This window comes from Micromys minutus (assembly GCF_963924665.1).
Source record: "Micromys minutus genome assembly, chromosome: 2".
Classification (NCBI taxonomy): Eukaryota; Metazoa; Chordata; class Mammalia; order Rodentia; family Muridae; genus Micromys; species Micromys minutus.
In genome coordinates, this window is record NC_137971.1 from 13432732 (window position 1) to 13445618 (window position 12887).

Below are 12887 nucleotides of genomic sequence, written 5' to 3' on the forward strand. Positions count from 1 at the left end.
CCCTGGGAAGCAGCCAGGGCCGCTGCAGCTGCCCAGGGTGAGGTGTGGCAGGGTTGGGCACTTCCTCTTGTGAATCACCATGAGCTGGAAGGGGTAGTCAAACAGGAATAGATCCCAGTCCCCTTCTGTGACTGACCCCTCCCTTCCACTCATCCCTGATTTGTGGGTTTCCTTTCTCCAGAAGCCTTGCTGGGGACATAGTCACAGCAGTGCCCATAGTTCTGTGTGTACCCACAGTTTACTTCTGCACTAATCTTGTGAGTGCTACGTTATCAGGTCTGTCGGCCATGGGTTGTCCCTACCACCCACTTCCATTGTCCCATGCTTAGGCTGTAACTCCTTCCTTCCCTCTTCCCCTTCTTCTCTTCCTCCCTTCCTCACCTTCTTTTCCTTTGTCTTTCCCTCCCTCCCTTCTGCCCTCCCTCTTCTCTGCCCTTCTTCCCTCTCCTCCCCTCTCTCTTCTCTCTTGTTATTAGATTTACTGCTGGAGCTGAGGGTGAAACCTGCTGCTAGTTGAGAACATGGTTGTGTCTGCCTACAAGAGCAGAGTGTTTCTGTAAACAAACTGGATTCTCTAGCATGCTGACTTCCTCATGCCCATTTCTTCTTTAATTCTTCCCTGTGCTTAGAAGACGAGAAACTAAAGAAATATAAGAGAGGGGAGGGGACCAAGAAGAAAGAGGGTTGGGACAGAGGGTGGAGGCTTTGAGCACTTGAGCTCCTTCAAAAACACCAGGCAAGTAAGAGGAATGTCTTTCTGAGTGGCCAGGGTGTAGAGAAAAGTGATCGCCCCTACAAGGCACACAGTTCCAGTTGTACTTTCCCTTCTGGCCCTAACAAACCAGCTCCTGAGACAGCTATGTCCTTAGGGACAGAGCCGAGCTGCAGGAAGCCACCAAGCATTGGAATCACATCACTAAGGGAGGGTGTGCAGGGGAGTCTTGTGGTTCTGGAGTTTGTAGAATCGCCTAGAAGGCTGGTCTTGAATTCTCAGTGACACCCTGCTGTGTTCCCAAACCAAGTTTCCTCTCTGGATTCTCCTTTCTAGGTAACCAGCAAAGACAAAGACCTGCACCAGAAGATCTACCAGATCATTAAGGAAGACTGTCAGAGACCAAATCGTAAGTGTTTGGAGGTCCAGGTGTTGGTGAGGTGCATGCAGGTCCCTCCTAGAACCAGACAGAATCAGGATGCTCTGTACTGACAGCCAGGGCTTCTGTCCTCCCTGAGTCTCAGTTTCCTCTCATTTGACACATGTTGCTTGGACTCTGGCTGGGCAGAGGAGTCATCGTGTGAAGCTCCTTTAAACAGCCCTGGGGGTTCTGATCCTGTGGGGACAAGCTGGACGCTGACAGGTAAGATCCCCCTGAGATTTCTGGCACACTAAAGGGAACCACCATGCTCAGCTCTGAGATGCACTGCTTCTGGTCCCCAGTTTGTTGTCCATGCCTACCACTGCCGGTGAACATGAACTTGACATTCACCCTCTTTTCAAACATCAAGGCTTTTTAGTGTTAGGTAGTGTGGTTCTAGACATCACAGCTCATGAATAATGAAATCCAGTCATCTTGGAAACTGATGCCTTATAAATGAAATAGCTTAGAAAATAGTATGTTTTTGTGGAGTTAGGTCGGCCTCTAGTGGCCGGACACTCAAACTACAGCTAGTCTGACAACTTGCCTATCAATTCACCCTAATTAAAGAAAACGGCAGTCTTATCGTGAGTCCGTATGAACTTGTCAGTCTTCAAAGTGACCTTTCAGAACCTGGCTTTTGCAGACATATGCCAATAACAAATATTTGTGTCAACATGATCCTAGGAGCAGAAAGGTTGTTAGTCCTGGGTCCTCATACTATTTTCTTTCTCTCTGGAGAAGTCAGTCATTCCCTCCTTTCAGACGCAGACAGACTGGCTGAGTTACCAGGTAGAGGGGGGCCAGGTCATCTACCCTGTTGTTTAGGACCCAGTGGGGTGTGAAAACCAGACTTTGAAAAAAGAAAGGAGAGAAACCCTTTAAGCAGTGTGCTACTTTAGTAACCAGCTACTAAAGTGTTACTTTAGTAGCAAGAGTCAGTGTGTTACTTTAGTAACAAGTGTCGGTGTGTTACTTTAGTAGCAAGAGTCAGTGTGTTTCTTAATGAATGTTGTTTGGTTCCTCCATGGCAGTGATAGAGCGGCATAGGCAGGCATGGGGATGTGACATGGACCTGTAACCCCAGCCCAGAAAGGCTGAGGCAGGAGGTCAGCCAGGTTAACATAGTGAGGTGTGCATTCTTTCTCCTCCTCCCCATATCCCTCATTTCCTTCCTCTTTCACTTCTCCCCTCGTGTGTGTGTGTGTGTGTGTGTGTGTGTGTGTGTGAGAGAGAGAGAGAGAGAGAGAGAGAGAGAGAGAGAGAGAGGAGAAGGGGTGGGTACATGATGTATGTGCATGGAAGCCAAAGGGAGACTTTATGTCCTCTATTCCTTTCTGTCCTGTTCTCTCTCTTTTTGTAAAAAAAAAATATTATTTATATATTTACTTACATTCTAAATGTTGTCCCCCTCCCCTTTCCTGGTCTCCCCTCCAAGATTTACCCCCTCCCCTTTGCCTCCCCATTTCACCCTCTTCTCCCCACCTTATCCCCCACCCCCACCCCTTCCCGGGGCATCCCATTCTCTACAGGATTAGCTACACCCTTTCCCACTGAGTCCAGACAAAGCAGTCCTCTGCTACATATGTTAGGGGCCACAGAGCAGCCCATGGTGACTCAGTCTCTGGTTGCTCTCAGGGGTCTGGTTAGTTGACACTATTGTTCTTCCCATGGGGTTGCCCTCTTCTTCAGCTCCTTCAGTCCTTCCCCTGTCTTGTCCGATTAAGACAGACAGACAGACTTATCACTGAACCTGGAGGAAGGCTGGCAGCCAAGGTGCTCCCTCTATTCTCTTGTCCTTTCCCCCTCTCTCCCCCCTCCCTATATGTGCACAGTGCTGAGATGACAGGCTGTCCTATGGCCATGCTTGGCTGGTTTTACATGGGTGTTGGAGATTTGAAATCTCAGGTCCTTATGCTTCCCAATCAAGGTGCCTCTCCAGCCCGTAAGACTGCCATACTTCCTCTCTGGAAGGACCTGCAGCATGGTGAGCAGAGGCACAGTAAGAATGACAAGTTCCCTAGAAAGACGGCTCAGTGGTCAGAGCACTTGATCTGAAAGTCAGAGTTCAGATCCCTGGAACCCACAGAAAAGTTGAGCTCCTAGCACCCCTATAACAAAATGGGAGGCAGTTGGAAGGTTGTCCAGGCCAGCTAGCCTGGAACATATGGTGCAACAGCAGAAAGCAACAAGGTGGACAGCAAAACCAGCTTCCAAAATCATGTCCACGTCGTGGTATGTGCATACATGCACACATACCCCAATAAAATATCTCAGAGAAATAAAAAGTGACCGGTTTTACATACGCTGGTTGGTCAGCTCCTGCCTGGGCTAGTGAGCGTATCAGGGTGAATGGCTCTGCCACTGTCTGCATATGAGTGAGGGGGACCCTGCAGGCAGTCATGGTGGGCAGGGAAGCGAACCAGGAAGAGGTGAGAATGACATTGTCAACCTGGATCAAACCTCAGGGAGTCTGGTGCCAGAGGGTTTACTGCCAGCATATTTAAACCCAGTATAATTTGGAAAAAAAGTTTCCAGGTATAATCTAATCCCCCAGTGCACACGGTATAATTACATTGTACCTCAACTCAGGGCACATGTCATTTCTTCCAAGAAGATGGGTTCTGGAGATGGGCTACATGTATTAGCTTAAGGGTCTAGGGGAGGGTCTGGCCTGTCTGCTCATACAGGTAGTGTAGAGGTCATTTGGTCCTGGTCACAAGAGCTTGGGGAGCCCTTGGCTATCCAGATGTTGTAATGGCCATTTAGACTATTAGATGTCTTTGGTGCTGGGTGGGAACCCCTGGCTGTCCAGGGACTGTCCAGGTCATTTAGATTACTAGCCAGTACTGCTCCTGGTTGTAAGAGTTTGATGTGTCCTGGCCCAACAGATATTGTAGATCAGCAGGCTGTTAATCACCTCCAATTCCCAAATCTCTGAGTGGAAAAGCAAAATTTACATATTTCCCATTGGAAAGATCTCTTGGTTTTCCTGGAGATCTGGGGGTCTGAGGATCTTTGTGCTCAGCTCCAAACACATGCAGGCCTCTAAGAGCTATAGGCCAATCACCTAACTCAAATAACTCCCTACACAGTGGGGGTGTAAGACCTCAAGGCATGGGCTGTGACCACCTGTCTTTCTGTTGTCACAACCTATGACACTGAATAATAATGTATGCAGATCCTGAAAAGTCATAGAGTGCAGAACTGCTCAGAGGAACTCAGACACCCTCTCCACACCGGGCCAGCATCCATCTGAGGAGGCTCTGTGCACTTGCAAATCCACAGTCCTACTTTTCTAGAAACTCAAGGTTGGCCTATCATCTGTGTTGTCTGCACCCAGCATTGACCTCTAGTGGTCACTGGCAATTGCACTGTGCATGGAAAGGGGCCTCAGACTTCTAAATGGCTACATGCTATTCCACAGTTGTCCAGAGAGGCCAGTCTGTTTACTTCAGTGTTCCCACTGAGCCTTTAGTTCCTCTCCTTCCTTTCATATAAAGTAGGTGATGGGCTGACATTTCGAAGGAAAGTGTCTGCACTGAGTCTGTGTTGGCTCCCTGAAGGGCTAAGGGCTTGTCTGAAAAGTGGGCAGCATGTGGCATCGGAGAGAGCCTGGTTGAAGAACAGGTGGCAGTGTGTCTACCTGAAGGATATGGGTTGGTGTTAACAAAGCTGTTGAGAGAATTCTAATTTAGGCTAGAAAGGGGTGAGGAAAGTGAAGTTCCCTTTCCCAATGGGACAGTGACTGGTAGCCCTTACCTCTAGCCTGGGGTCCTGAAGGCTCACCCCAGCTCTCTGCCCCTTGGCTGGATATTGGGGCAGAAACTAGCAAGTTGATGGGGTTGTTGAGCGGATTTTTCTCTATTATAGGTGTCGTAGGTTAAAAGCCTGGGTTTCAGATGAGCAGGAAAATTAAGCATGAAGTGTGCAAATAATTGTCTCACCTAGATCCCTGGATGCCAGTCCTTAGCACAGGGCACCTCGTGAGCCCACTGTGTCCTTAGCACAGGGATGCCCTTGTGTTCCCACTGTGTCCTTAGCACAGGGATGCCCTCGTGCGCCCACTGTGTCCTTAGCACAGGGATGCCCTTGTGTTCCCACTGTGTCCTTAGCACAGGGATGCCCTCATGCGCCCACTGTGTCCTTAGCACAGGGATGCCCTTGTGTTCCCACTGTGTCCTTAGCACAGGGATGCCCTCGTGCGCCCACTGTGTCCTTAGCACAGGGATGCCCTTGTGTTCCCACTGTGTCCTTAGCACAGGGATGCCCTTGTGTTTCCACTGTGTCCTTAGCACAGGGATGCCCTCATGCGCCCACTGTGTCCTTAGCACAGGGATGCCCTTGTGTTCCCACTGTGTCCTTAGCACAGGGATGCCCTTGTGTTCCCACTGTGTCCTTAGCACAGGGATGCCCTTGTGTTCCCACTGGGTCCTTAGCACAGGGATGCCCTTGTGTTCCCACTGTGTCCTTAGCACAGGGATGCCCTTGTGTTCCCACTGTGTCCTTAGCACAGGGATGCCCTTGTGTTCCCACTGTGTCCTTAGCACAGGGCACCTCGTGCGCCCACTGTGTCCTTTAGCACAGGGATGCCCTTGTGTTCCCACTGTGTCCTTAGCACAGGGATGCCCTTGTGTTCCCACTGTGTCCTATTTTACATCTAGAGGGTAATATATAAAATGCTTTTAAAATAGCAGCATTTTCAAAGCAGTGAGTGGGTACAACCACTAGGGGTCACAATCTAACCTTTGTAGCCCAGACAGGACCTTAGGCCATGAGAGGATCACAGGTGCTCCCTGTCCCTTAACCAGTAACCAGAACTGATTCTTGTGGGTGCTGTGACTTGCCCAAGGCTACAAACGTACCTGAGGCTCAAACTGCTTCTCTGAGTGCCTTCCCCTCCCAAGCCCTTTGGTTACAATGTGAACACACATCAGCTTCAGCTGGTGTGTGCCAGGGCTGGGGCTCTGAGGAGGGCCGGGCCTCGGTGATGAGGTTCCACTGTGACTTAGGACTTTGTTTATGTCGGATGTCCAGCCAAAGTAAAGTGACAGCACAGCACAGTACATTTGTTCCTCTGTTCTAGTCGACTTGGCAGGGAATAGAGGGTGCCAACCCATGAAAGGAGTTAGGAGTCCCCCAAAGCCTCAACCCTCGGGAGGAAACCAGAGCGACGCCAGCTTTCATTATGGAGCGCCCAGTGCTCTTAGTTTGGGGTCAAAGGTAAAAGATTACTAAACTGCAACTGCTGTCGGTATGGCCCAGTGAAAGGCAGAAGAGGAATGAATCCCTTAGCTATGTGACCCCATCGAGTCAGGACCTCTAAGGAAAACCAGCTCTGCTGTGAGTCTCCAAGGCCTCCTGGGAAGCCAGGGCTCAGTACTGTGTACCAGAGAAAAGGTCTGTAGGGCTGCACAGCCACTAGGTCAGAGAATACAGACTGATTGGAAGCCATGACTATCGAAGATCAGAGCTTTGAGAATCGGCTGTGTCAGGGAGGCATGCATGTGGGGCCGCAGGCTGTTCCGGCATGGGCATGCATGACTGTGTGAACCAGTGCTCTGCAGACTTTAGTGTGTAAAGAATCAGCTTGGATCTTGGTGTGATGCATGTGGCGGGACCGAGGAAGGCTGACGGTCGCGATCACACTTGGTGTCTGCCCTTGCCCGTAGATGTGGAGAAGGGCTGCCACTTGATGCATATCCTGAACTGTGTGCACCTCAACCTCCGCTGGGACCTGAACACGGCTGTGCTGAAGCAGGTGCTGGAGCTCCTGGAGGACCAGAGTGACATCGTGAGTACCGGAGACCAGTACTACACGGCCTTCTGAGCAACGGCAGGCGGCCTTACCCAGGTTCTGCCCACAGGCACTGTAGAGACATCCATGAATTCCATAATAAATTCTGATAGTCACAGGAAAACAGGATTGGACTTCCTGCTGCCTGCTGTGTTCTGGGACAGATGGCTTGAGAGCAGCCATGGTACACACAAACCCTCCTTGTCAGCTCCCTGGCTGGACTCAGTGTCACTCAGAATACAGTGGGTGGAAACAGTGTTGCTGGTCCGATTGCTGTGTCTGAATTCAGGGGCCCCTTCATGATAGAGGGACATCCCAGGGTAAAGGCTCCCACACATCTGAACTGGAGAGGCAATAGCCAGACTACACTGTCTGAAGATGTCACACTCCAGGTTACCATATACATCCTCCCCAGGCCCCCTGAAGTGTTGAAAGCTCACATAGGGGCATCATCTCCTACAGTAACTGGCCTCAGCCTCTGGTTCCTGAGGCTTCGGCAGGGGCAGAGGCTCCTAAGGCCTGCAGATCTGCATTGGAGACTAAAGACTCTGACTCATGGCTTGGCATTTTAATTCATTTCCTTATGACTTGAAAATTATGTCAGAACACTTCCCTGCACTCAGAGAAGTGCCCAGCTAAATGTGTGGTCCCTTGGTGCCCCTGAAGAGGGCAGAGGCTGTCAGCTAGCTGCCTGGCTGCTAGTGTTATTTTCAAGATTGCTGCTGAGTGTGCAGGCTGTGCCGGCAGCACCCGGACGAAGCTTGGTATGTGCCCAGACAGGTGCTGGAGCCGTGCTTCTGCTCAGAATGACAAGGTAAAGAAAACATCTGAGTTATGTAGCAGGCTTGTTCCAACAGCAAATGGCAGATCCAGCCAGCAGAAATAAAGTATGGAGAAAGATTTGGAGTTAATTACAGTCATTTTGCAGAGGGCACATCTGCCTTAGTCTGCTGTGCTGGTTTTTGACGTAACTGAGTCTGGATGGCTCAGCCAGAAATCCCTTGGGTCCAGGAGCTGTTCCAGACCTCTGGTGACTCCTTATTAATAGGGATGACACAGCCACCTCCTCTTCCCTATGCTTGGAAGGGTCTCAGCTGGATGGGATCTTCATGGAACTCTTATTCCAAACCATGCTGAATGAGTACATCCTGATTAGTGGAGCTTTTCGGGAGGGAGCCTAGAATCAGGATATAGAATACCCATATGCTGGATAGAGCAATGCCGTGAGGATTCCTCTCCAGGGGAAAAAAGCACACGAGTGTGAAAATCATGAGTGTATCAGTCGTCTATCACCGTCTAATCTACAACAATTTTATATGTGGAGAGGTTGACTAGAAACCACACACACAGTGAAATACTGCACAGCCACTAAAATGATGGCGCAGACAGACGTCCAGTACTCCCAGAGGTGTGTGAGGAGAATCAAGTTACAGGGCTGTTTGTGTTTTTATTATCAGCTGGAATGCCCAAGTGCTCAAGAGTCAGTCTCAGCCCCCGACCTCGCTTCTTGCCACCTTGTTCTCCCGGGATCTTAACGTCATGGTCAGGTCCTTTGCATACTGCCAGACTTCCCAGGTGGTATGAGATTGGCCCTGTCTGCCATCTTCACACCCATAAATCCTCATGCTGGCATCTGCATAGGTGTCTTAGAGACATAACCAGCTTAATCTGTTTAGAGCCAGTCTCTGGACTTGCTCCCAGCCCCTGCCTTGCTCCTAAGGCTCCTGATGCAGGAGATGCTATGGCTGTGCTTGGGGCACCAGGTACTCTTGTCTGGCAACAGGCTTCTGCTCTTGTCCCTCAGGTCTGTGTCCCTCACCTCCCTGGTGAAGCCCACCCCAGCCCTCGGTTGATCATAACCAATTTCTGCTCCTGAGCTTTGTTCTGCCCACGGTGCTAGTGACTGCCTAACGCACTCCAGATGTTTGCCTGCTCGCCCTGTTTATCATCTGTCTCCCCAGAAGAATGCTCCAGGAGGCTAGAATTCCTTCTTGTTTCCTGTGTCCCTGGTACCCACCCAGGCAGTACCTGGCACATCTTTCACAAGTCCCACTTTGGTTTGCAGCTGTTTCCAGCTCCTCATGTCTGCATGTCCTGAGGGCTCCCCAGTGTCTGGAAGTCCAGGAACGCACAAACTAACATCACCCCAAAACAAACTCAGCCAGGGCACCTGGGTTGTAGCGACTCGGATTCCCTCGTCCTCGGAGATGTGACTGTGATATGTCCTTTCCAGAAAAAAATCAAGTGCCGGCCACCCATCCTAACTTGATTTTTTACCAGTATTCCTTGCCCGTCTTCTCCACTACTCACCCCTGTTCGCTGCATCTTCAGGGAAGTTCTTGCTTTCTTGAAGCTGTTGCCTCTGGGTCAGTTTCTGGGCAGAACAACGTTAATATCACACTGATCCATTTGAAAAGTGTTATGTGGATAACTGTACACATCAGACATTATTAGAAATGCTCACCCAAGGCTGACATTGATTTTCTCTGAAAGGTGAGATGCCAAAGGCTTTCAGATTCATGGCTTCACAAATCCCAGCTGGAAAAATATGATGGAGTGGGCCAGCGCGTGAGATGGCTCAGCAGGTGAAGGGTCAGACATGCTGGTGACCTGAGCTCATCCTTGGAATCTGTGTCATAGTGGGAGGACAGACCCACTCCACAGGGTTGCCTTTTGACCTCTGCATGTGCACTGCGGCATGCACACACACACACACACACACAATCATATATTTAACATAAGACGCTGAAGAGGTCGGGTGGTGGTGGCAAACACCCTTAATCTCAACACTCAAGAGGTAGAGGTAGGCAGATCTCTGAGTTCCAGGACAGGCAGGGGCCTATAAAGAGAAACCCTGTCTCGAAATAAAAAAGACGCTAGCAAGATGACTCTGGTGCACTGCTCTCCCTGAGTTCCATTTCCAGCCCCTACTGAGGTGGTTCACAACCACCTGTCACTCTGGTTCAGAGGATCCAACAGCTCTATCCTCCGAACCAGGACACTGCGGAGCTGAGGGAAGCTCTTGGAAAACCCTGGGACCCTGAGGTGGGGGTGGGAGGCGGGAACTAAATGTAGTGAAGCTGCAGCTTACATATATACAAACACCAACCAGAGAGTCCCTGAAAGGGGGGTGCTGAATGAAGTCCCCAGCTCTGGGTATATGCTTGTCTGGAGAAGTGTGGGCCCACACGTAGCTCATGCAGGCCAGAGGACAAACGGTGCTACTGTCTAGCCATGGGTTTGTTTGAAGGGCCATGATTATCCCCATCTGGTAAACTCCCAGCGCTCTTCATTCCTCTGAGACACTCCTTTGTAATTATTTTCCCCTCTGATGGTGTGCCAGGATACTGGCCAAAAAAGCCAAGTGGGATAAAGTCCGTTCAACTGTGAGGGACTCAAGACCCGGTGCCAATGACTGAAACCAAGCAAACTTCTAATTTCCCATTGGCGAAAGCATCTACACTTTCTTATTAATGTGGTTTCTCTTCCACAAGTGGCTTCTACGAGGCTACCCAAAAACATCTCTTTGTTCCCTTTCTAAATTTATATGAAGCCTATGGGAAACTCAGATTATGAGGTGTCTCACCAGGGACACCAGCAGCGGGCACTGGGAAAAGGGTGTGCAGGGCCATCCTGAAGGGGTGGGGTCCCAGGGCAAAGCTTTGTAACAGGTTTTGGTGCCTGCTGTTCTGGCAGAGGGCAAAATGTGATCCTCTGCTCAGACCACTGGGATTTGTGTTGTGCGGAAATTTTACTTCAGCCTGTTGCTACTGAAATTTGATAGCCTGTCTGCTGCCTGCTGACTTCTGCTGTCTTTATTAAGACAAACAGGGGAATTCCAGAATAATACCGGGTTATATATTCACAAGAATTCCAGATCAGTCCCCAAAGGTCTGTTACGATGAAGTCAAATGCTACATTTTCGTTTGAGATCAGAAAGAGGAAGCTTGCAAAACACTTGATGGCTTTGGTTTGGGATTGTTACTTACATCTGTTTAATGTGTGTGTGTGTGTGTGTGTGTGTGTGTGTGTGCTCATGCACAGCTGAGCACACACATAGCAGGACAACACAAGTGAGTTGTTTCTCTCCTTCTACCACATGGGTCCCATTCATTGAAGTCAGGACATCAGGCTCGAAGGTGAGTTTACCCTCTGATCTTAGCCTTTTGCTTCTGTTAAGTCAGGAAGGTAGCATTTCATTGGTTCAGATTCAGCGAATGGGTGAGTGAGAGACCTGAGGTTGAAGTGCTGCGGTTCCCTACTGCAGGTCTACCAAGCACTCCTAACTAAATCTGGCAGGCCATGAGAGAACGGGTTTCTGCTCTTACAGAAACCAACCCACTGTAATGAATGGATGCCTCATTTTGGGTTATCCATAATTTGGTATCATTTAGTGATGTGTTATTTACTGTCTAAGATTTTAGTGATGTGTTATTTACTGTCTAAGATTTAAGTGATTTAAAGTTACTTGAACCTGACACTGGAGAGATGGTTCAGAGTGTTTGCTGTGTTAGTATGAGGCCTAGAAATGACTTGGGAAGGAAAGGGTTTGTTTGGCTTATGTTTCCATACCATAGTTAATTAGGAAGTCAGGACAGAAACTCAAGCAGAACAGGAGGAGATACAGAGGCCATGAAGGGCTCTACCTACTGACTTATTCCTCATGGCTTGCTCAGCCTGCTTTCCTATAGAACTCAAGACCACCAGGCTGGGGATGGCTCCACCCACACAGGAGGCTGGGCCTTCCCACAACAATCACTAAAGCAAACGCCCTACAGGCCTGCTTATGGCTGATCTTCTGGAGGCATTTTCTTAACTGCCGGTTTCTGTCAAATGACTCTAGCTTGTGTCAAGTTGATGTGAAAATTAGCAGCGTAGTGATTACTAATAACCCAAAGTGGAAACAACCCACCGACTGAACAGAGCAGTCTTCCTCCTCTCAGTACCATTTAATTGGTTTCTAGTTTGTAATTGTTGCAACCAAGTATGCAGGGAACATCTTCATAGCTTTTCTCTCAAGTGGAGAGGCATTAGCAAATTACCTCCTGAAAAGTCTGGTCCACTGTTAACTGCCGTCAGTGACAGATGAGTCCGCTCAAATCTCTCCCACAGTGTGGCACCGGTAGTTTTCATCACTGTCCTTGTGACAGACGTGAATAGATGCTGGTTTTATTTGCATTTGTTTCTTGAGTGTGAGCAGAATTGAGCATCTAGATGCTCATCATGGAAACCTCAGACAAGGTTCGGTCCTGGACAGTGACCATCTCTTCTACCCGTGGCTGAGAATGACCAGTCACCCACTGGCAGCCACGGCAGCCTCAGAACTACTCCAGAACCCAGTCAGCATGGATGAGACACAGCTGGAATAGACATACGGCTTTCAAAGGCTCAATGTGCAACTTCTTCAAGTACTTGGCCATGTGCCCGTGCCAGTGTTAATACATTAAAACCTAAAGCGGTGGAGTGTGTGTGTGTGTGTGTGTGTGTGTGTGTGTATGTGTGTGTGTGTGACATGCATGTGAATGCTTGTGTGAATATGGGTGCATAGCATGCATGTTGAGGTCATAGGACAACCTTGAACACAAGCCTCACCTTCACCTTCTTTGAGACAGGATCTCTTTCACTGTTGGATAGCTGTCCTTCAAGCGTCCAGGGATTCTTCTGTCTTCTCCAGTCTCACCACAGGTGCGTTGTGATTGAAGACGTGCACTACCATGTCCATCTTTGTGTGAATTAAATGCAGGTTCTCACACCTATGTGGCAAGTGCTTTACCCACTCCCTGGCCTGACTGATATTCTTTAAAGACAGGCTCTCACTAAGTAGCCCAAGATGGCAATGAATTCCTGATCCTCCTGCATCAGCCTCCCAAGTAAGGGATTACGGATGTGCACCATCATGCCTGGTCTTGGTGATATCAGTGATGATGTCACCAGCCCAGACCTCTGATGGATGGGAC

The 12887-nt window shown here is 49.4% G+C and overlaps 1 protein-coding gene across 2 annotated transcripts in view; it reads left to right on the forward strand.

The window, feature by feature from the left end:
* The window catches only part of STN1 (STN1 subunit of CST complex), a 33720-nt gene extending 26706 nt beyond the window's left edge, over positions 1-7014 (forward strand). Inside the window, exons 9-11 of one of the 2 annotated variants that reach the window (XM_080913084.1) lie at positions 1049-1121; positions 1281-1355; positions 6806-7014. In XM_080913084.1, the coding sequence (XP_080769210.1) occupies positions 1049-1121; positions 1281-1355; positions 6806-6963 (306 nt within the window). In that variant the 3' untranslated portion in view covers positions 6964-7014. The remainder of the gene's footprint in view (positions 1-1048; positions 1122-1280; positions 1356-6805) is intronic. The other variant, XM_080913085.1, reaches the window with a different exon arrangement.
* The last annotated feature ends 5873 nt before the right edge of the window (positions 7015-12887 follow it).